This window comes from Ambystoma mexicanum, chromosome 7p (assembly GCF_040938575.1).
Source record: "Ambystoma mexicanum isolate Mex_15411 chromosome 7p, UKY_AmexF1_1, whole genome shotgun sequence".
In the NCBI taxonomy this organism is placed as follows: domain Eukaryota; kingdom Metazoa; phylum Chordata; class Amphibia; order Caudata; family Ambystomatidae; genus Ambystoma; species Ambystoma mexicanum.
Genome location: NC_090939.1, coordinates 76,005,121 through 76,025,842, shown reverse-complemented (window position 1 = coordinate 76,025,842; position 20,722 = coordinate 76,005,121). Strand labels below are relative to the sequence as shown.

At 45.6% G+C, this 20,722-nt stretch overlaps 1 protein-coding gene across 2 annotated transcripts in view; it reads right to left on the bottom strand.

Moving 5' to 3' along the window:
- LOC138525706 (uncharacterized) overlaps positions 1–20,722 on the bottom strand; it is a 134,037-nt gene that overhangs the window by 43,885 nt on the left and 69,430 nt on the right. Inside the window, exon 2 of one of the 2 annotated variants that reach the window (XM_069635813.1) lies at positions 11,610–15,891. The exons of the other annotated variant lie outside the window; for it this stretch is intronic. Coding sequence (XP_069491914.1) covers positions 13,418–15,883 — 2,466 coding nt within the window. The 5' untranslated portion in view covers positions 15,884–15,891 and the 3' untranslated portion in view covers positions 11,610–13,417. Of the gene's footprint in view, positions 1–11,609; positions 15,892–20,722 lie in introns of those variants that run through there. 2 annotated transcript variants of the gene reach the window in all.

The window sequence follows — 20,722 nt, the reverse complement described above, 5'->3', positions numbered from 1 at the left end:
TTCCCTAGGTATGCCGCTGGCTAACCTGCAGGTTGATCTATCTCTAAGTAAGGCCTGGTATATATCGCAGGGTTCCCTAGGTTTGCCGCTGGCTAACCTGCTGGTTGATCTATCTCTAAGTTATGCATGATATATATCTCAGGGTTCCCTAGGTATGCCGCTGGCTATCCTGCAGGTTGATCTATCTCTAAGTAATGCCTGGTATTTATCTCAGCATGGTTCCCTAGGTATGCTGCTGGCTAACCTGCAGGTTGATCTAGCTCTAAGTAATGCCTGGTATATATCGCAGGGTTCCCTAGGTATGCCGCTGGCTAACCTGCAGGTTGATCTATCTCTAAGTTATGCCTGGTATATATCGCACCCTAGGTATGCCTCTGGCTAACCTGCAGGTTGATCTATCTCTTAGTTATGCCTGGTAATTGTCTCAGGGTTCCCTAGGTATGCCACTGGCTAGTTGATCTATCTCTACGTAATGCTTGGTATATATCGCAGGGGTCCCTAGGTATGCCGCTGGCTAACCTGCAGGTTGATCTATTTCTACGTAATGCCTGGCATATATCCCAGGGTTCCCCAGTTATGGCACTGGCTAACCTGCAGGTTGATCTATCTCTAAGTAAGGCCGGGTATATATTGCAGGGTTTCCCAGGTATGCCGCTGGCTAACCTGCAGGTTGATTTATCTCTCAGTAATGCCTGATATATATATTGCATGGTTCCCTAGGTATGGTGCTGGCTAACCTGCAGATTGATATATCTCTAAGTGCTGCCTGGTATAAATCTCAGGGTTCCCTAGGTATGGCGCTGGCTAACCTGCAGGTTGATCTATCTCTAAGTAAGGCCTACTATATATTGCAGGGTTCCCTGGGTATGCCGCAGGCTAACCTGCAGGTTGATCTATCTCTAAGTGTTGCCTGGTATATATCTCAGGGTTCCCTCAGTATGCCGCTGGCTAACCTGCAGGTTGATCCATCTCTAAGTAAGGCCTGGTATGTATCGCAGGGTTCCCTAGGTATGTCGCTGGGTTACCTGTAATTTGATCTATCTCTAAGTAAAGCTTGGTATATATCGCAGGGTTCCCTAGGTATGCCGCTGGCTAACCTGCAGGTTGATCTATTTCTAAGTAAGGCCTGGTATATATTGCAGGGTTCCCTAAGTATGCCGCTGGCTAACCTGCAGGTTGATCTATCTCTAAGTGATGCCTGGTATATATCTCAGGGTTCCCTAGGTATGCCGCTGGCTAACCTGCAGGTTGATCTATCTCTAAGTGTGCCTGGTATATATCTCAAGGTGCCCTAGGTATGCCGTTGGCTAACCTGCAGGTTGATCTATCTCTAAGTAATGCCTGGTATTTATCTCAGGGTTCCCTAGGTATGCCGCTGGCTAACCTGCCGGTTGATCTAGCTCTAAGTAATGCCTGGTATATATCGCAGGGTTCACTAGGTATGTCGCTGGCTAACCTGCAGGTTGATCTATCTCTAAGTAATGCCTGGTATTTATATCAGGGTTCCCAAGGTATGCCCCTGGCTAACCTGCAGGTTGATCTAGCTCTAAGTAATGCCTGGTATATATCGCAGGGTTTCCTAGGTATGCCGCTGGTTAACCTGCAGGTTGATCTATCTCTAAGCTATGCCAGGTACATATCGCAGGGTTCCCTAGGTATGCCTCTGGCTAACCTGCAGGTTGATGTATCTCTTAGTTATGCCTGCTATTTGTCTCAGGGTTCCCTAGGTATGCCGCTGGTAACCTGCAGGTTGATCTATCGCTATGTAATGCCTGGTATATATCGCAGGGGTCCCTTGTTATGCCACTGGCTAACCTGCAGGTTGATCTATCTCTACGTAATGCCTGGTATATATCACAGGGTTCCCTAGGTATGCCGCTGGCTAGCCTGCAGGTTGATCTATCTCTAAGTAAAGCCTGGTATATATCTTAGGGTTCCCTAGGTATGCCACTGGCTAACCTGCAGGTTGATCTATCTCTACGTAAAGCCTGGTATATATCCCAAGGCTCCCTGGGTATGCCGCTGGCTAACCTGCAGGTTGATCTATCTCTAAGTTATGCCTGATATATATCTCAGGGTTCCCTAGGTATGCCGCTGGCTAACCTGCAGGTTGATCTATCTCTATGTAAGGCCTGGTATATATCGCAGGGTTCCCTAAGTATGCCGGTGGATAACCTGCAGGTTGATCTATCTCAAGTTATGCCTGGTACATATCGCAGGGTTCCCTAGGTATGCCTCTGGCTAACCTGCAGGTTGATCTATCTCTTAGTTATGCCTGCTATTTGTCTCAGGGTTCCCTAGGTATGCCGCTGGCTAACCTGCAGGTTGATCTATCGCTACGTAATGCCTGGTATATATCGCAGGAGTCCCTAGGTATGCCGCTGGCTAACCTGCAGGTTGATCTATCTCTACGTAAGGCCTGGTATATATCACAGGGCTCCCTAGGTATGCCGCTGGCTAGCCTGCACGTTGATCTATCTCTAAGTAAAGCCTGGTATATATCTTAGGAATCCCTAGGTATGCCACTGGCTAACCTGCAGGTTGATCTATCTCTAAGTAAAGCCTGGTATATATCTCAGGGTTCCCTAGGTATGCCGCTGGCTAACCTGCAGGTTGATCTATCTCTAAGTTATGCCTAGTATACATTTTAGGGTTCCCTAGGTATGCCGCTGGCTAACCTGCAGGTTGATCTATCTCTATGTAAGGCCTGGTATATATCGCAGGGTTCCCTAGGTATGCCGGTGGATAACCTGCAGCTTGATCTATCTCTAAGTAAGGCCTGGTATATATTGCAGGGTTCCCTAGGTATGCAGCTGGCTAACCTGCAGGTTGATCTATCTCTAAGTAATGCCTGCTATTTATCTCAGGGTTCCCTAGGTATGCCCCTGGCTAACCTGCAGGTTGATGTAGCTATAAGTAATGCCTGGTATATATCGCAGGGTTCCCTAGGTATGCCGCTGGCTAACCTGCAGGTTGATCTATCTCTTAGTTATGCCTGCTATTTGTCTCAGGGTTCCCTAGGTATGCCGCTGGCTAACCTGCAGATTGATCTATCGCTATGTAATGCCTGGTATATATCGCAGGGGTCCCTAGGTATGCCGCTGGCTAATCTGCAGGTTGATCTATCTCTACGTAATGCCTGGTATATATCACAGGGTTCCCTAGGTATGCCGGTGGATAACCTGCAGCTTGATCTATCTCTAAGTAAGGCCTGGTATATATCGCAGGGTTCCCTAGGTATGCAGCTGGCTAACCTGCAGGTTGATCTATCTCTAAGTAAAGCCTGATATATATCTCAGGGTTCCCTAGGTATGCTGCTGGCTAACCTGCAGGTTGATCTATCTCTATGTAAGGCCTGGTATATATAGCAGGGTTCCCTAGGTATGCCGCTGGCTAACCTACAGGTTGATCTATCTCTAAGTAAGACCTGGTATATATCGCAGGGCTCCCTAGGTATGCCGCTGGGTAACCCCTAGTTTGATCTATCTCTAAGTAATGCCTGCTATATAGCACAGGGTTCCCTAGGTATGCCGCTTGTTAACCTGCAGGTTGATCTATCTCTAAGTTATGCCTGGTATATGTCTCAGGGTTCCCTAGGTATGCCGCTGGCTAACCTGCAGGTTGAGCTATCTCTAAGTAAGGCCTGGTATATGTCTCAGGGTTCCCTAGGTGTGCCGCTCACTCACCTGCAAGTTCATCTACCTCTAAATAAGGTCTGGTATATATTTCAGGGCACCCTAGGTATGTCGCTGGCTAACCTGCAGGTTGATCTTTCTCTAAGTAAGGCTTAGTATATATCTCAGGGTTCCCTAGGTATGCCGCTGGCTAACCTGCTGGTTGATCTATCTCTTTATTTATTTATTTGTTTATTTGTATTGCGCCAATGGCCCGCAGGTATGAGGGCGCAGACGATAAGACAAGAACAGATAGTAAGAACAAACAATGGTCACAGGACAGTTACGAATACCAATATAGTCGTAGCGGAAATTAGCCAAAAGGGAAATTGCATCGAGTTCATTTTATTTGAAGAGGAAAGTTTTTAGCTTCTTTCGAAAGGCAAGGAGGTTGGTCTCCAGCCTAAGGCTGATCGGTAGTTTGTTCCAACTTGCCGCTGCTAAAGCTCTTCCCATACCTTGTTCTCTTTTGTAATTTGATCTTGTTATTCTCCAAGGGCTTCTGATCTTAGAGCCCAGGTAGGGTTGTAAGATTTGATTTTAGATTTCAAGTATGCAGGTGCTTTTCCGTACACAAACTTGTGTGTCAAGGTCAATGATTTAAATTGTATGCGATCTTCAATTTTCAACCAGGGAATGCCACGTCTGGCTTCACTAATATGTTCAGTTCTTGCTTTTTGTTTGATTGTTCTAATTGTGTTTTTTTAAATCAGTTGGAATGTATGCATACTTTGTTTACTGGCTCCTGTTTCATAGTCTAGGCGAGATAAAATAGTAGCTCTAGCTATGGTCGTGCAATTTTTCTCACTGAGCAGTGGTCTAATTGCTTTAAGCAGTCTAATGTAGTAGGCGCAATTTTTGCCCACGTACATTGCTTGGGCGTCTGCATTCAGGGAGGCTTCTAGTATCATGCCTAAGGTTTTAACTTTGCGCAAGACCTCGATGCGGGACGGGATTCTTTGATTTTAAAAGAATGGTAATCTGGAGAGAGTTTAGCTCGCGCCTGGGTAGAACTGAAGACCATGAGCTTGGTCTTATTTATATTTAGGCACATCCAGTTATTGTCCATCCAATCTTTATGATATTATAGAGGTCATTTATAGATGTACTGTCCACAGCGTAGTCCCCGCTCAATTCCATAACAAGCTGAGTGTCATCAGCATAGTTGGTGAAAAACACCTGGATATGGTCTAGCAGATTACACAGGAGACGAATGTAGAGATTAAATAGCAGTGGCAAAAGGCTAGCACCCTGCAGTACACCACAAGAGATGTTAGATTCAGAGGAGAATTTATCTCCCCAGTGTACTTTGGAGATTCTATTCTCGAGAAAGGAGGACATCCATCCTATAGCCTGCTTAGAACAGTTGGCAACTTTTTCTAGTGCTTGTTGAAGAACTGGTGATCTAGCAGATTGAACGCTGCACTGAGATTCAACAGAATCAATATGCCAGCCTTGCCCTTGCTAAGCCCCACATCAGGCACCGCATCGTCAAAAAACTATAAATCATTATTTCCCCCTCAGTAACGAAGTTGGTGACTTTATAAGTAAGTCATGAGGGTCCATGAATTATGGCTTTATTGTGTTTCCTACTACATTTTATTTTAGGAGCCATTTGTCGCTTTTTTGCTGTATCGAATTATAGATACTTTTAGTTTTAAACAATATCAATCTTTATGATGATTAACATCAAATTAATGGTCATTTTACATTTACATTTAGAGTGATCCCGTGATTCACCTGGATGACTATACTTAGATGTAGCCTGCGACTGATCCGTCAACAAGGGACCTCCATTTGCAATTGCCACAAGTCATTTACTGACTCCGTTTTTTCGATCACACTCGAACCAGTGCTAATAAGTAAGGGTTTGAACTTCCTTATGTGTCACACTATGTTATGTCAGCTGTTTGTCTTTTTTGTAAATAATCTGTTTTAGAGAAGATTGTTGTGCCACACCATTCTTGATATTGTGGGTTTGTTAAACAGTAGAACAGACTGCCAGGATGAGAACATTTTACGGTTGAGTTTGTTATATAAACTATATTGCCTTTTCCATTTGCAGCTATGTGTTTTTATTGCTTGTGGTAATTATATATGTATATACATCTTTCTAGATCTATGATGTCAGCATCAAACCACTCATAAGGTCTACTGTGAAGAAATGACCTGTCCTGAAGATGGCCACTATACTTACCTTTGTATGGACACCTGAGGAAATGTCCAATCCAACTTCTGGCCGAAACATGTCGACACCCCATATCTCAATAAATGTCTAAAGTTAGGCGTTTTCAAAATCATTCATTAGGATTATAGGGTGCATTAATTTTCCCTTCCTGTTCTCTTGATTTTTCCTCTGTAGCCTTGCCTTTTGTGTGTTTGATACAAAGATTATATATTTGTGTCTTTTTTACCTTCAAGATGTATAAAATTGTCTTTTTAATCTTTTTATATATAATTAAAATTTGATCTCATGTATGCTCATGCGTCTGGCCTTTTGTATTTGCTGACTGTCTATGTCAATGTTGTTGTGTAGACCTCTGTGTGTGTGACCATAAGTTTTCCAACCTCTCTCTAGGATGGTAGTAGTGAGGGGTAATCAATTCTCTAGTGCCGGCTCCCGGCACACCTTTTTTCAGCCTTTCCCTTGTCCATAATCCCCAGCATTTTGGTCTGTAAATCCAGCATTGCTGTCTCAGTACTATGGACGGGTCGAAAACCCTATTGTTGTGGATACAGGAACTTGTTGCTTTCAACATATGCCTGGAGCTGTGCAGTTGCGATCTTATCCATGACTTTGTGGGTAAAATTACAGTTAGTAATGGGTCTCAAGTTGTCTGGGTCGCATTGGTCTAAGTTGGTCTTTTTAACCAGAGGTGTAATAGTGACCTTTTATTATATTTTCAGATACTATTTGATCGCGAAACAAAGTGTTTACTATTTTGGTAAGTAGAGGAGCGAATATGTCCGGATTCTCAAGAATAATCTTAGGGGGGAGTTTGTTTTCTGCACAGGTGGACGGTTTCATAGACGCCAAAGTTTTCAGCATATCTTCTGTGTATATTTGCTGGAAGTGGAATTTCTCCTTACAATTGGCAGTCGTTGCTGCTCCATGTGAGCTGGGTTTGGATTTATTAGCTTGAGCGAGTGCTATACCTTCTCTAGCTTTAGTGATTTTATTACTGAAAGCTGCATGCGTATTCTCACATTCAATATTGGATGGTGAAAATGTAGGTGCTAGTGCCTGGGGCTTGTCTATTGATTTGATGATTTCGAAAAGTTAGGAGAAGCTTCGATTTGAATATTGAAGTAGTTCTTCTTTGCCTCGTTGATGTTATTCTTATAAGATTTTTCAAAGGTTTTCCAGCTAGTCTTATTGCAATCAGTAGGGTTCTTTATCCAATGTGTTTCAGCGCACTTGTATTCCTTTTTTTGAATTGCCAGTTCAGTGGTGGACCATTTTTGGTGATTGGAATTGGGTCTGACAGTTTTTTGTCTGAGGGGGGGCTTCCTGATTTATTAGAGTAAGCATCTGCTGATCGTAATTATTGATGATGGTATCACATGAATCATTTTCCTTAATGTCAGCTAAAATTCCATTTATGCAGAGTTCCAAGTCAAATCTTCCGATGTTCTTAAAGTTCCGGGAAAAGACTTTCTTTGCTTCATTCATGGGTTTCTTTACTGGCAGTGGTATGCTTAATGCAAAGGTCACTTTGAAGTGATCTGTCCATATGCAAGGGGTAGTCACATAATTATTAGTTTTTATGTTGTTGGTTATGACCCAGTCCAGTTGGTGACCATTTGACATGGTCGGGTCAGAGTTCGTTACGTCGAACTGTATTTTAGGCAAGGTTTTATCCAAAGTGATGGCCTCTTTATCTTTTGGGTACCTACGCCATTGATTCCTATCTCCAAGGATGATCGTGGATTTATTTTGTCCTTTCAAGGAGTTGGCTAGCTGTACAAGTTCGTCTCTAAGTGATGCCTGGTATATATCTCAGGGTTCCCTAGGCATGCCGCTGGCTAACCTGCAGTTTGATCTATCTCTAAGTAAAGCCTGGTATATGTCTCAGGGTTCCCTAGGTATGCCGCTGGGTAACCTGCAGGTTGATCTATCTCTAAGTGATGCCTGATATATATCTCAGGGTTCCCTAGGTAAACCGCTGGCTAACCTGCATGTTGATCTATCTCTAAGTGATGCCTGGTATATATCTCAGGGTTCCCTAGGTATGCCGCTGGGTAACCTGCTGTTTGATCTATCTCTAAGTAAAGCCTGTTATATGTCTCAGGGCTCCCTAGTATGCCACTGGGTAACCTGTAGTTTGATCTATCTCTAAGTAAAGCCTGGTATATGTCTCAGGGTTCCCTAAGTATGCCGCTGGCTAACCTGCAAGTTGATCTATCTCTAAGTAAAGCCTGGTATATATCTCAGGGCTCCCTAGGTATGCCGCTGGGTAACCTGCAGTTTGATCTATCTCTAAGTGATGCCTGGTATATATCGCAGGGGTTCCCTACGTACGCCGCTGGGTAACCTGCCGGTTGATCTATCTCTAAGTAAAGCCTGGTATATATTGCAGGGGTCCCTAGGTATGCCGCTGTGTAACCTGCAAGTTGATCTATCTCTAAGTAAAGCCTGGTATATATTGCAGGGTTCCATAGGTAAGCCACTGGCTAACCTGCAGGTTGATCTATCGCTAAGTAAAGCCTGGTATATATCGCAGGGTTCCCTAGGTATGCCGCCGCTAACCTGCAGGTTGATCTATCTCTAAGTAAAGCCTGGTATAAATTGCAGGGTTCCCTAGGTATGTCGCTGGCTAACCTGCAGGTTGATCTATCTCTAAGTAAAGCTTTATATATATCGCAGGGTTCCCTAGGTATGCCGCTGGCTACCTGTAGGTTGATCTATCTCTAAGTAAAGCCTGGTATATATTGCAGAGTTCCTTAGGTATGCCGATGGCTAACCTGCAGGTTGATCCATCTCGAAGTAAGGCCTGGTATATATCTCAGGGCTCCCTAGGTATGCCGCTGGGTAACCCGCAGGTTGATCTATCTCTAAGTGATGCCTGGTATATGTTGCAGGGTTCCCTAGGTATGCCGCTGGGTAACCTGCATGTTGATCTATCTCTAAGTAAAGCTTGGTATATGTCTCAGGGTTCCCTATGTATGCCGCTGGGTAACCTGCAGGTTGATCTATCTCTAAGTAAGGCCTGGTGTATATCTCAGGGCTCCCTAGGTATGCCGCTGGGTAACCCGCAGGTTGATCTATCTCTAAGTGATGCCTGGTATATCGCAGGGGTCCCTAGGTATGTCGCTGGCTAGCCTGCAGGTTGATCTATCTCTAAGTAAAGCCTGATATATCGCAGGGTTCCCTAGGTATGCCGATGGCTAACCTGCAGGTTGATCTATCTCTAAGTAAAGCCTGCTGTATATATTGCAGAGTTCCCTAGGTATGCCGCTGGCTAACCTGCAGGTTGACCTATCTCTAAGTGATGCCTGGTATATGTTGCAGGGTTCCCTAGGTATGCCGCTGGCTAACCTATAGGTTGATCTATCTCTAAGTAAATCCTGGTATATATCTCAGGGTTCCCTAGGTACGCCGCTGGGTATTCTGCAGTTTGATCTATCTCTAAGTAAAGCCTGGTATATGTCTCAGGGCTCCCTAGGTATGCCACTGTGTAACCTGTAGTTTGATCTATCTCTAAGTAAAGCCTGGTATATGTCTCAGGGTTCCCTAATTATGCCGCTGGCTAACCTGCAGGTTTAACTATCTCTATGTAAAGCCTGGTATATATCTCAGGGCTCCCTATGTATGCCGCTGGGTAACCTGCAGTTTGATCTATCTCTAAGTGATGCCTGGTATATATCGCAGGGTTCCCTAGGTACGTCGCTGGGTAACCTGCAGGTTGATATATCTCTAAGTAAAGCCTGGTATATATCGCAGGGTTCCCTAGGTATGCAACTGTGTAGCCTGCAGGTTGATCTATCTCTAAGTAAAGCCTGGTATATATCGCAGGGTTCCCTAGGTATGCCGCTGGCTAACCTGCAGGTTGATCTATCTCTAAGTAAAGCCTGGTATATATCGCAGGGTTCCCTAGGTATGCCGCTGGCTAACCTGTAGGTTGATCTATCTCTAAGTAAAGCCTGGTATATATCACAGAGTTCCCTAGGTATGCCAATGGCTAACCTGCAGGTTGACCCATCTCGAAGTAAGGCCTAGTATATATCTCAGGGCTCCCTCGGTATGCCGCTGGGTAACCCGCAGGTTGATCTATCTCTAAGTGATGCCTGGTATGTGTTGCAGGGTTCCCTAGGTATGCCGCTGGGTAACCTGCAGGTTGATCTATCTCTAAGTAAAGCCTGGCATATATGACATGGTTCCTTAGGTATGCCACTGGGTAACCCGCAGGTTGATTGTGATGCCTGGCATATGTCTCAGGGCTCCCTATGTATGCCGCTGGGTAACCTGCAGGTTGATCTATATCTAAGTAAGTCCTGGTATATATCTCAGGGTTCCCTAGGTATGCCGCTGGGTAACCTGCATGTTGATCTATCTCTAAGTAAAGCTTGGTATATGTCTCAGGGTTCCCTATGTATGCCGCTGGGTAACCTGCAGGTTGATCTATCTCTAAGTAAGGCCTGGTGTATATCTCAGGGCTCCCTAGGTATGCCGCTGGGTAACCCGCAGGTTGATCTATCTCTAAGTGATGCCTGGTATATCGCAGGGGTCCCTAGGTATGTCGCTGGCTAGCCTGCAGGTTGATCTATCTCTAAGTAAAGCCTGATATATATCGCAGGGTTCCCTAGGTATGCCGATGGCTAACCTGCAGGTTGATCTATCTCTAAGTAAAGCCTGCTGTATAAATTGCAGAGTTCCCTAGGTATGCCGCTGGCTAACCTGCAGGTTGACCTATCTCTAAGTGATGCCTGGTATATGTTGCAGGGTTCCCTAGGTATGCCGCTGGCTAACCTATAGGTTGATCTATCTCTAAGTAAATCCTGGTATATATCTCAGGGTTCCCTAGGTACGCCGCTGGGTATTCTGCAGTTTGATCTATCTCTAAGTAAAGCCTGGTATATGTCTCAGGGCTCCCTAGGTATGCCACTGTGTAACCTGTAGTTTGATCTATCTCTAAGTAAAGCCTGGTATATGTCTCAGGGTTCCCTAATTATGCCGCTGGCTAACCTGCAGGTTTAACTATCTCTATGTAAAGCCTGGTATATATCTCAGGGCTCCCTAGGTATGCCGCTGGGTAACCTGCAGTTTGATCTATCTCTAAGTGATGCCTGGTATATATCGCAGGGTTCCCTAGGTACGTCGCTGGGTAACCTGCAGGTGATATATCTCTAAGTAAAGCCTGGTATATATCGCAGGGTTCCCTAGGTATGCAACTGTGTAACCTGCAGGTTGATCTATCTCTAAGTAAAGCCTGGTATATATCGCAGGGTTCCCTAGGTATGCCGCTGGCTAACCTGCAGGTTGATCTATCTCTAAGTAAAGCCTGGTATATATCGCAGGGTTCCCTAGGTATGCAGCTGGCTAACCTGTAGGTTGACCCATCTCGAAGTAAGGCCTAGTATATATCTCAGGGCTCCCTCGGTATGCCGATGGGTAACCCGCAGGTTGATCTATCTCTAAGTGATGCCTGGTATGTGTTGCAGGGTTCCCTAGGTATGCCGCTGGGTAACCTGCAGGTTGATCTATCTCTAAGTAAAGCCTGGCATATATGACATGGTTCCTTAGGTATGCCACTGGGTAACCCGCAGGTTGATTGTGATGCCTGGCATATGTCTCAGGGCTCCCTATGTATGCCGCTGGGTAACCTGCAGGTTGATCTTGAAAGGAAGCGCCCCCAATTCAGCACGATCCTCCCCGCAATGAGAGACAATAAGGGACTCTCCCGTAGTGGGAATAAGACCAAGACAGAGTGCGGGTGAGCGTAAGTGGGAGTTTATCCAAGGATAAGGCATGCAAAGAACTCTGCAACCTACGAGAGCGCTCTGCCTGACAATAGCAAAGACAGGCGTATTTCTAATACAAAAAACGTCATCAACACCTAAACACTATAGGGGGCACAAGTCAATTGGGATTGGGTGGTGTCGACTAACTATAGGTGTTGCTGGCGCGGGGTTGGTCTTGGCGGGACGACGTCACTGGTCAGCCTCGTGGGTTGGGTTGGGCCTGGCAGGCCGGCTTGAGGTCATCCATGCGGTGTTGATGTGCTGGGGCAGCCTGTGACAATAACGAATACCTTTCCTGTCTCATTTGCCCTAGGCCATGCACACTACAGTTATTCAGAAAATGACATTTACGTTCATTAATAAATCGCTTCACCAGCTTATCTTATAAAATAAACACAACACATGAGGAATGCACCTCGTGAGAGGTCTGGTGGTTGTTGGTTGGGGTGAGATTTACCTGTGTCTTATTGACCGGTATTTTAGGTCACGGGACGGGGCTCTGGGACCTGGGCCGAGTGATACATGTCTGTCTGCTGCGTTAGAAGTTATTATATAGATGGGTCTCTGTGTCTTGTCCCAATGATGGGGGTCGTCCTTACACGGGGTCAGGATTCTTGGGGGGGTTCGTGGGGATTTATGAGAGGGTGCTGGTAGATCAGTGGGTTCATCCGTGGGTTTATTACCGTGCTGTAAATAACACAGGTGGCGGGCTGTGGCCTTGGTTGCGGCGCCGGGGCCTCTGACTCTCTGAAGTAACGCCAGCTTGGTTGGGGGAGGTGAGGGAGCGCAGCACAAGTCTTAGCTTTTTTATCTGGCAGGCTTGGTGGGGTGGGAGAGGGAATGACCTTGCATATACTCACAAAGGTATTTTCCTCGTGCGTTGCTGATCAGTGAATGCAGAAGTTTTATACTGTTCTGCCTTATTTTAACGTTATTCAGACACACATATATATATATATATATTTCATTTTCGTTACACATTTCTTTAATACAGTCGGTTCCAGTACCTTTTCATTACCTAACATTATGTTCACTACATTGTGTGCGTATTGTATGTACATTAGACGTTATACGAGGGATATCTAGGTTATGGCCTACAGAGATTGATGCTCGCCGCTTTGGGTGATTCAAAACATATATGAGTTCAAGTTTCTACATACTATTGAAAAACACTTTTACAAATAGAGGTTACACGTTTGGTCAACATCTTTCTCCGTGGTTATAGCAGCATTAGTCCAGACCTGGAGGGATATCATATAACGTTACATTTTTATGGTTCGTTCACATTTTAAACAGAGGTAGTTCATTAATACCAATACTTGAACTATTTTCTACCTTCTTCAGATAGTGATGCTTCAGCTTTTTTCCCCGTTGCCCCGGCCTTGCGGTCCGGGTCATACGGGGTGCAATATCACATTGTTACTAATATAATGTTGCCGTGTTGGCATCTCGGGTTTAGCTCATCTCCGACTTTCTCATGGGAACGCGCTCGCAGCGGATCTGCCAGGGCTGCTGAGGCGGCAGAGATGCATGAAAGGCCCTCCAAAGGTGGGGGCCTCGTTACAGTGTGCTGAACTCACACCATGTTTGCTGTGCACGATGGCGTCTAGGCCTAACTTAAGTTTCGGTAAATGCAAAGACAGGGTGCGTGTGGGCAATGTCGTCGGCGGGTGAACCCCCCTCCACCTGGGCCCGGGTGGCATGAGGGTGCTCCCACCGAGCCATGGTCCTCACCTGGGGAGGGAGCTGTAGGTGAGGAGGGCCTCGTGGCCATTCCTCCCCTACATTTCCCCCCTTTCGTTACTTAAAGTAACAAATTTCTTTAGCTCTTCTAATCTTCTACATTCTTGTTCTTCTAACACTGCACCATCCCATGCAGGGGTTCCTTTTATAGGCATCCATGCTCTGCACACCCCCCTTAAGCTCTCACCTCTCCTAGCATACTCGTCTGGTGTACATGTCAAATATATACAGTCGCCGGTCTCTTCCAGATCTACCCAGACCTCCTCATACCATTCCAGTTCTACGTCTCGTGGTTCTTTAATCGTGGTGTGCCATAGCTTATCTACTATGTACTTGTCACGGCACATAGGCACTAACTGGTACCTGGGGGTGTTGTCTGTTCCTGTCTGCACATGTACTTCTTGTGTTGCTTTAATTGTACCACCGGAGTTGCCCATTGTCACCATCATCATTGCACCGTTAGGGACTGCATTAGCACAACATCGGAGGCCCACCTGGCACAGGCAGAACATCACAAGGATGATCACCACTATTGGTATCAGGAACTTCATTGTCACTCCAAGCCATGAGGGAACCCAAGAGAAGATATTGTCGAACCACGAGCTATCCTCAGCTCCACCTTCCATTTTCATCTTCTCGCCCAGGTTATGTACTGCTTCAATAACGTGGGACAGGGACCCATTTTCTGCGTCTTCGGAAGGTACGAACGTGCAGCATGCACTTCCTATTTTTCGGCAAACACCTCCATCGATTGCTGTTAACAGGTCTAGAACATACCTGTTTTGCATGGTCATTAATCGCAGAGCTCGTAGTTCCACCTTTATTATGTTAAACCCTTCTTCAGTGTCATTGGCCAACTGGATCAGTTCCCACCGTGTGATCTGGAGCCATTTTGCATTTGCTCTTGCTTGGACACTTGATACTAGTGAAGCAAAGAATGTTTCCACGGAGCTGAACAGGCGATACTTGTCTGGGATCTGTGCCAATAAATCAGATGATGCTTGTGATATGTAGTTCGAGGCTCGCTTGTTCCTTGAGAGCTCTTCTCCTTTCCCTCCGGAGGACAGGACATAAAGGTGCGCTTGTGTAGTTGGAGACGCTGCATTCTGGTTCAAGCCTTCGTTCATCGTGTTACTTCTGTCAATATGGCTTTCGGGAATCACCATTAGTGTTGAATGCAAAGTGGCCATTGAGCAGCTACCACTCCATGATTGGGGAAGGTGCAGGTACGCCTTGTTCCCGCATACCCAGTAGGTGTCCATTAGTGCTGCTGTTCCTTTTTTCATATCTGGGATGGTGAGAGTTTTGTTACAGTTCTTGTTCGTTCCTATTGCCATTTTTCCTTCTCCCTTGAAACATAGTTTGTTTTGTATTTCACTTTGTAGCTTAAAGGGTTTTTCCATCGCTGTTACCCATGTTAATTTAGGGATGTGTTCTTTCCATATTGGCAAGCACGTTCTTTCCATCCACCGCAACTTTTCCGGTTGAACACCCTTCAGTGCTTCTGCCTTGCACAGCACTTCTTCGTCTTTCCATTTGCTTTCGGAAAACAGTGTCCCTTGTATTGCAAAGAAAGGTTCTTTAAGGCAGATCACTCCAGACGCTTGCGAATAGCACGTTTTGTTGTTCTGTACCATTCTGAAAGAGACATCGTGTGCTTGGAAAGTGTTCTTTATTCTACACAGCGTGAGATGAAGGAGACATTGGGCATCCACAATGGGCAATTCTCGTGGCAACAATACTTTAGGTGTGCCTGATGCATGGGGGATAAGTGAGCAGACATAACAGCTCTCATTGGTTGTTTGTTTAGCTGTTGTGCTCATATCTGCATACCATTTATTTGCTTGGTGAGGGTGTCGTGGGTCTTCCATTTTGTCTAACCCTAGCCCATAATACTCATCATACCCTTTTCCACCAGTCTCTCTTCTCCGCCTACTTTTCTCCCTTCTTCTGTACCTTCTCGTTATAGGAGGTGAAGAACCAGGCCCCCCTTCCTCCCTCCCACCCCCCTTTTCTAATTCTTCATATAGGGACTTGTGTTCTGTCATCATAATCACTTTTCCATCCTCATTAATAAACAAGAGATCGTTGTTTGAAATTGGGGCGGGAGGGATCGTGTGGTTGTTGTATGTTCCAGGTTGGGACATTGTGTCATTATCTACATTTTTGGTTCTCCATTGTGAGAGGACAGCAGTGGGTGGTGTAGTATAGTATCCCCACACAAAGTGTGATCCATCCCAGATCAAGAAATCACCTTCTTTGATACCTACAGTCGGAATTGTTTTCGTTCCAGGAGCAAGGGTGGTGTTGTTCCCCCCTCCCCCCTCGTTCATCTCGGTAGAGATGAACGCTATAATCCAGTGTAACACCAGACAAAACATTGAGATGAAGAACACGATAGCACACATTGATAAACCACATTCAAATGAATATGTTAATCTAGCCACTAACATTTCTCTAAATCTAACATATCTATTAGTTGCAGGCTGCCCATTCGATGCCATGATAAATCCTGTTTGAGACACAAAAGTTCATTAAATACAAACATGTAAGCATTTCCACATTGTAACGTTTCGGTGATAAAATATAGGGTTGGGTGAGGAAGGGGGTTTGTTGACAGACAAGGTAGCTTTCAGTCAATATTATTCGTACCTTACTATATATATATATAAATAATAAAAAACATGACATTTTTAAAAACAACAATAATAAAAAACATCTTAAAGAGTACAGGAAGGGAAAAAAGAACCCCACGCAAAACTTTCAAAAATTGTAAAAAGAAAATTTACATATACATGTGTACATGTTTTAGTCCAGGACATTTGTTGCGCGCTAATTGTGTTCACTGTTCATCTCATGAAGCACACAAAATTCCAATCATTCATTCCGCACAACTTCATCGTCCGCTGTTGCCTGTGCCTCATCCTGCACCTCACTCTCCGCAGCGCTGTAAGCTTTACGTACATCTGTCAAATGCACCCAATATCGCAGGCCCTTAACCTTTACTGCTGTAGGCGTGCAAAACACTACCTCATAGGGGCCATGGAAGCGTGGTGCGTTCCACCTCCGCACAAAACTTCTAACATATATAAGGTCACCAGGCATTAGCTGTAGTGGTTTTTCAGGCAAACCGTTTGGTTCAGTCGCGTTCCCCTCCTCTCTTGTCGAGGGGGGGGCTAGTTGCTTTGAAATTACGCGCGCTGCCCGTGTCAATTTTCGCAGGTATTCTGTGAACTCCTCCCCCAATATAGCTGCGCTTCTGTGTGCATCAGAACGCTCACGGAGAGGCGAATGCGCTGTGTGCATTCTTCTTCCCGTGACGATCTCGTGCGGGGACAAATGGTGATCCTTACTTGGCTGGTTTCGTAGTTCAAACAAGGCCAAAGGCAGGCAGTACATCCAAGTCTTTTTAAGGGAAAAACAAAGTTTTGATAATCTGCTTTTTAACAGGCCGTTTATCTTTTCTACGACGCCATTACTTTGAGGATGATAAATCGAACATAATTTGTGCTTTATTCCCAATAATGTAGTCACTTCTTTAAAGAGTTCATTAACAAAATGCGTCCCGTTATCTGAGCGAATAACGTCGCAAATTCCCCAGCGCGGAAACACTTCCCGCACTAGGAACTTCGCGGCGCCCTTCGCGTCAGGGCGGGCACAAGGGCCTGCCTCCACCCACCTCGAAAATGGACATACAACCACAATCATGTATCGAGCCCCGTTACACCTTTCTCCCATGTCTACATAATCAATGTGGAGCTCTCTGAATGGGCCACTTGGTTTTGGTATCGTACCCCTTAGTGTACGCAATGTCATACCTGAGTTGTAAATTTGACATGTCGTGCATTCTAGAGCTAACCTTGTGACGTGTTCCTGGAGGCAAGGTGTAAACCAATCTTCTTGTATCTCTGCCATTATGTGTTTCTTTGTGTTGTGTGCAGGAAAGTGTAGTTGTTGAAATGCTATTTCTAACAGCGTGATTGGCATTACCACTTTTCCTGAACTCTCTTGTCGCCACAATAAATCAGTCGGTGATTTGCTGCATCCTCTCTTAGTCCACAGCAATTTTTCCTCTGCACTAGCTCCCTCTTGCAGCTCTATTATCTCCTGTGTGGACATCATGTTGTATCCTGTGGGGACTTCTTGGCTTGCTGTGTGGTGCAACATGTACTCTCCTATTTCACCTTTTTGTAGATATGAAGCTGCTTTGGCAGCGGCGTCTGCTGCCGCGTTCCCCAAAGATATAAAATCTGTATTTGCGGTATGAGCTTGACATTTTACGATGGCCACTGCCGTGGGGTCTTGCAGGGCCTCAATCAGTTCTTTCAATAATTCTGCATGCTGGACTGGCGTTCCGTCTGCTCGCCGAAACCCTCTCCGCCCCCACCGGGCCAACCCGCCGTGAACTGTTGTTGTCATGTATGCTGAGTCTGTATATATGGTCACTGCGCACCCCTTGGCGGCATGCAATGCTTCTATTAGCGCTATTAGTTCTGCTGCTTGCGCTGAATAGTGTGATGGGAGGCGGTGTTGTACTAGTATCTCATATTCATCTTCCTCTAATCGTACCACTGCCATACCCACATGCTTTTCTCCTGTCTCCATGTCGATTGATGCTGACCCGTCCACAAAATACACCTCACCCTCGGTCAGGGCATTTTCAAAAATCACTGTATCCTTACTTTCGTCACCTGTGTACGTGGCGCAGTTGTGGTTTTGCATGTCCTCTATGGTGCATGCCTCTGTGATGAATGTGGCTGGGTTCACTGTTTTACATCTTACTATATGGATGTTAGCGCTGGACAGTATTATCTCATATGCTGTGGCGCGTTGTGTTGTCAATGTGCTCTTTGTTCGCTCTAATATTGCAAAAAGTGAGTGTTCCACAAACAGTGTCACCGGGCAGCCCATTACTATCGTGGCACTTTTTTCAATTGCGAACGCGGCTGCAGCTAGGGATTGCTCGCAGGCGAAATGACCTTGCATTACTGCGTCTAGGGTGCCGCTGTAGTAAGCTAGTGGTTTGTGCCCTAAGGATGTTTTCTGTGTCAGTACTGCTGTCATCAATGTTCCTTTGCAGTGTGAAAATAAGAAGAATTCGCGCCCATAATCTGGGTTTGCTAGTACTGGAGCGCTTGATATCAGCTCTTTTAGTGAGTTAAATGCTGTGTTCATCACCTCTGTCCATTCTATGTGTTTGTGTTCTTGTTGTGCTTCTTTCAGTGCCTGTAGCAGGGGCCTTGTGTACGCCGCATAGTCCAATATCCATGCTCGGCAATAGTTACACATACCCAGAAATTTCTGCATCTCTTTTACTGTTTTGGGCTCCCCAATTGTTCTAATCGCCTGTGCCCTGTCTGGTATAATTCGCTTGCCATCCTTTGATATCAACTGACCCAAGTATAGGACCTCCGTCAGACAGTATTGTAACTTCCCCTTGTCCACCTTGTACCCCTTATTTGCCAATAATGTCAAGAGTGTTATCGAGTCCTGTCTGCATTCTTCCTCAGCCTGTGCACAAACCAATAAATCATCAACGTACTGAATCACTGTGCTTTCTACAGACAAATTCCCCAGATCTTCATGTAGTACCCTGTTAAATATGCTTGGGCTCTCGCAATATCCTTGTGGTAGTCTGCAGTGTTCGAACCTCCTTCCTCCCAATGTAAATGCTGTCAAGTACCTGCTCTCTTCTGCCAAGGGAATCGAAAAGAATGCATTTTTTAAGTCAATTACTGTGAAGTGTGATGCTATTTTTGGAATGTTGCACAGTATTGTCGCCGGGTTCGGGACTAAAGGGAACTCCTTCATTACCACATCGTTCAATGGGCGTAAATCTTGTATCATCCTCCATGAACCCCCCTTCGCTTTTTTGATTGGGTAAATGCATGTGTTGCATGGGGAGTTTGAGGGCACTATTATACCCTGTGCTAGCAGTGCTTCTATTGTCTCTCTGATCCCTTCTTCTGCTTCTCGCGACAGTGGATATTGTTTCACCCGGGGTAGTATTGCTCCTTGTTTTACTTTTATCACCACAGGCTGAACTTCATGTAGCAACCCTACATCGTGGGGGCCATTAGTCCATAAGTTAGCGGGTACTGAACTCATGTCTTCATCAAAAAATGTATGCGGTGCTCCTACTACCGCCATTAGTTCAACTTTAGTTTGTCTGGCTGTAACTACGATGTCGCAGGGCATTGCCAGTTCCATCACTACTTCACCATCTCCCTCAGTGTCAGAAAATAGCTCCTCGTCCGAGAGCTCTCTCAGGGGGATATTTGCATTTGTACACAATACTGTCCGCCACTCACACCCTTCCATGTCAATACCAATCACGCATATTCTGTTTGCTGATACATGTATTGCATGCAAATCCAATGATAGTACTTCCCCAAGAGCAGTGTCAGGGCTTGCTATGGGACGAAAAAGGAATTCTGCTGGTATTCTCCACTCCACCCTTTTTAGTTCTGGTACTATGAGAGCCAATGTTCTCATGCCTTCAACAAACATCTCCTCATTTCTTGGTACCCCTCTGATCTCTTTTATTATTGTGTGGCCGTGTATTACTGCTAATATACGGAGGGGGCATATGCCTGGCGTTGAACATACGATGCCGCTCCCTGTGAATGATATGGTCATGTTTAGTTTGCTCAAGAGATCTCTCCCCAGTAAGTTGATGGGAGAGTTTTCATAGTACAGTAAGGGTGCTTTCACTGTTTTACCCCCCACTGTCACATCCAATACCTCTGTGTAAGGAACTTCAATTACAGCCCCAGAGAACCCCTGCGTCTCTAACGTTCTATTAGATAACGGGAACCGGCCCTCTCTAATGCATGATTTCTCCGCTCCCGAATCCACCATGAATATGAATTGCTTGTCTCCTATCTGCGCTCCTATCAATGGTTCCTCTGATGCATTGTGGGTCGTAGACAGTACTGGACACGCAAGTGCTCTCTGTGGGCTGTCCTATGCGGGGTGTCTCATTGCCCCCCCTTGATCGAAAATATTCCCCGAAACTACTGACACTCCACTGTAAGGTGCGGGGGCTGGTGCCCCATTAGCTCCTGTGGCGAAAGTATTACCAGGCGTGTAGTGCACATTGTCATTATTCTGTGGGCTGGTTTGTGTTCGGTATTGATGTCCGTGTAGTTGTGCGTTACTCCTTTGTACTACATTGTCTGGTTGCTGGTATTGTCCCATGGGGAGGCCGTAGGGGCTTCCTGGATGGGGGTGTCCGTACTGTTCTATCTCTTGGAAACCGTTGTTTTGTCTGCTCCTACATTCCCTTGAGTAATGCCCCCATCTCCCACAATTCCAACAGCTCCCCTGTGGACCTCTGGGAC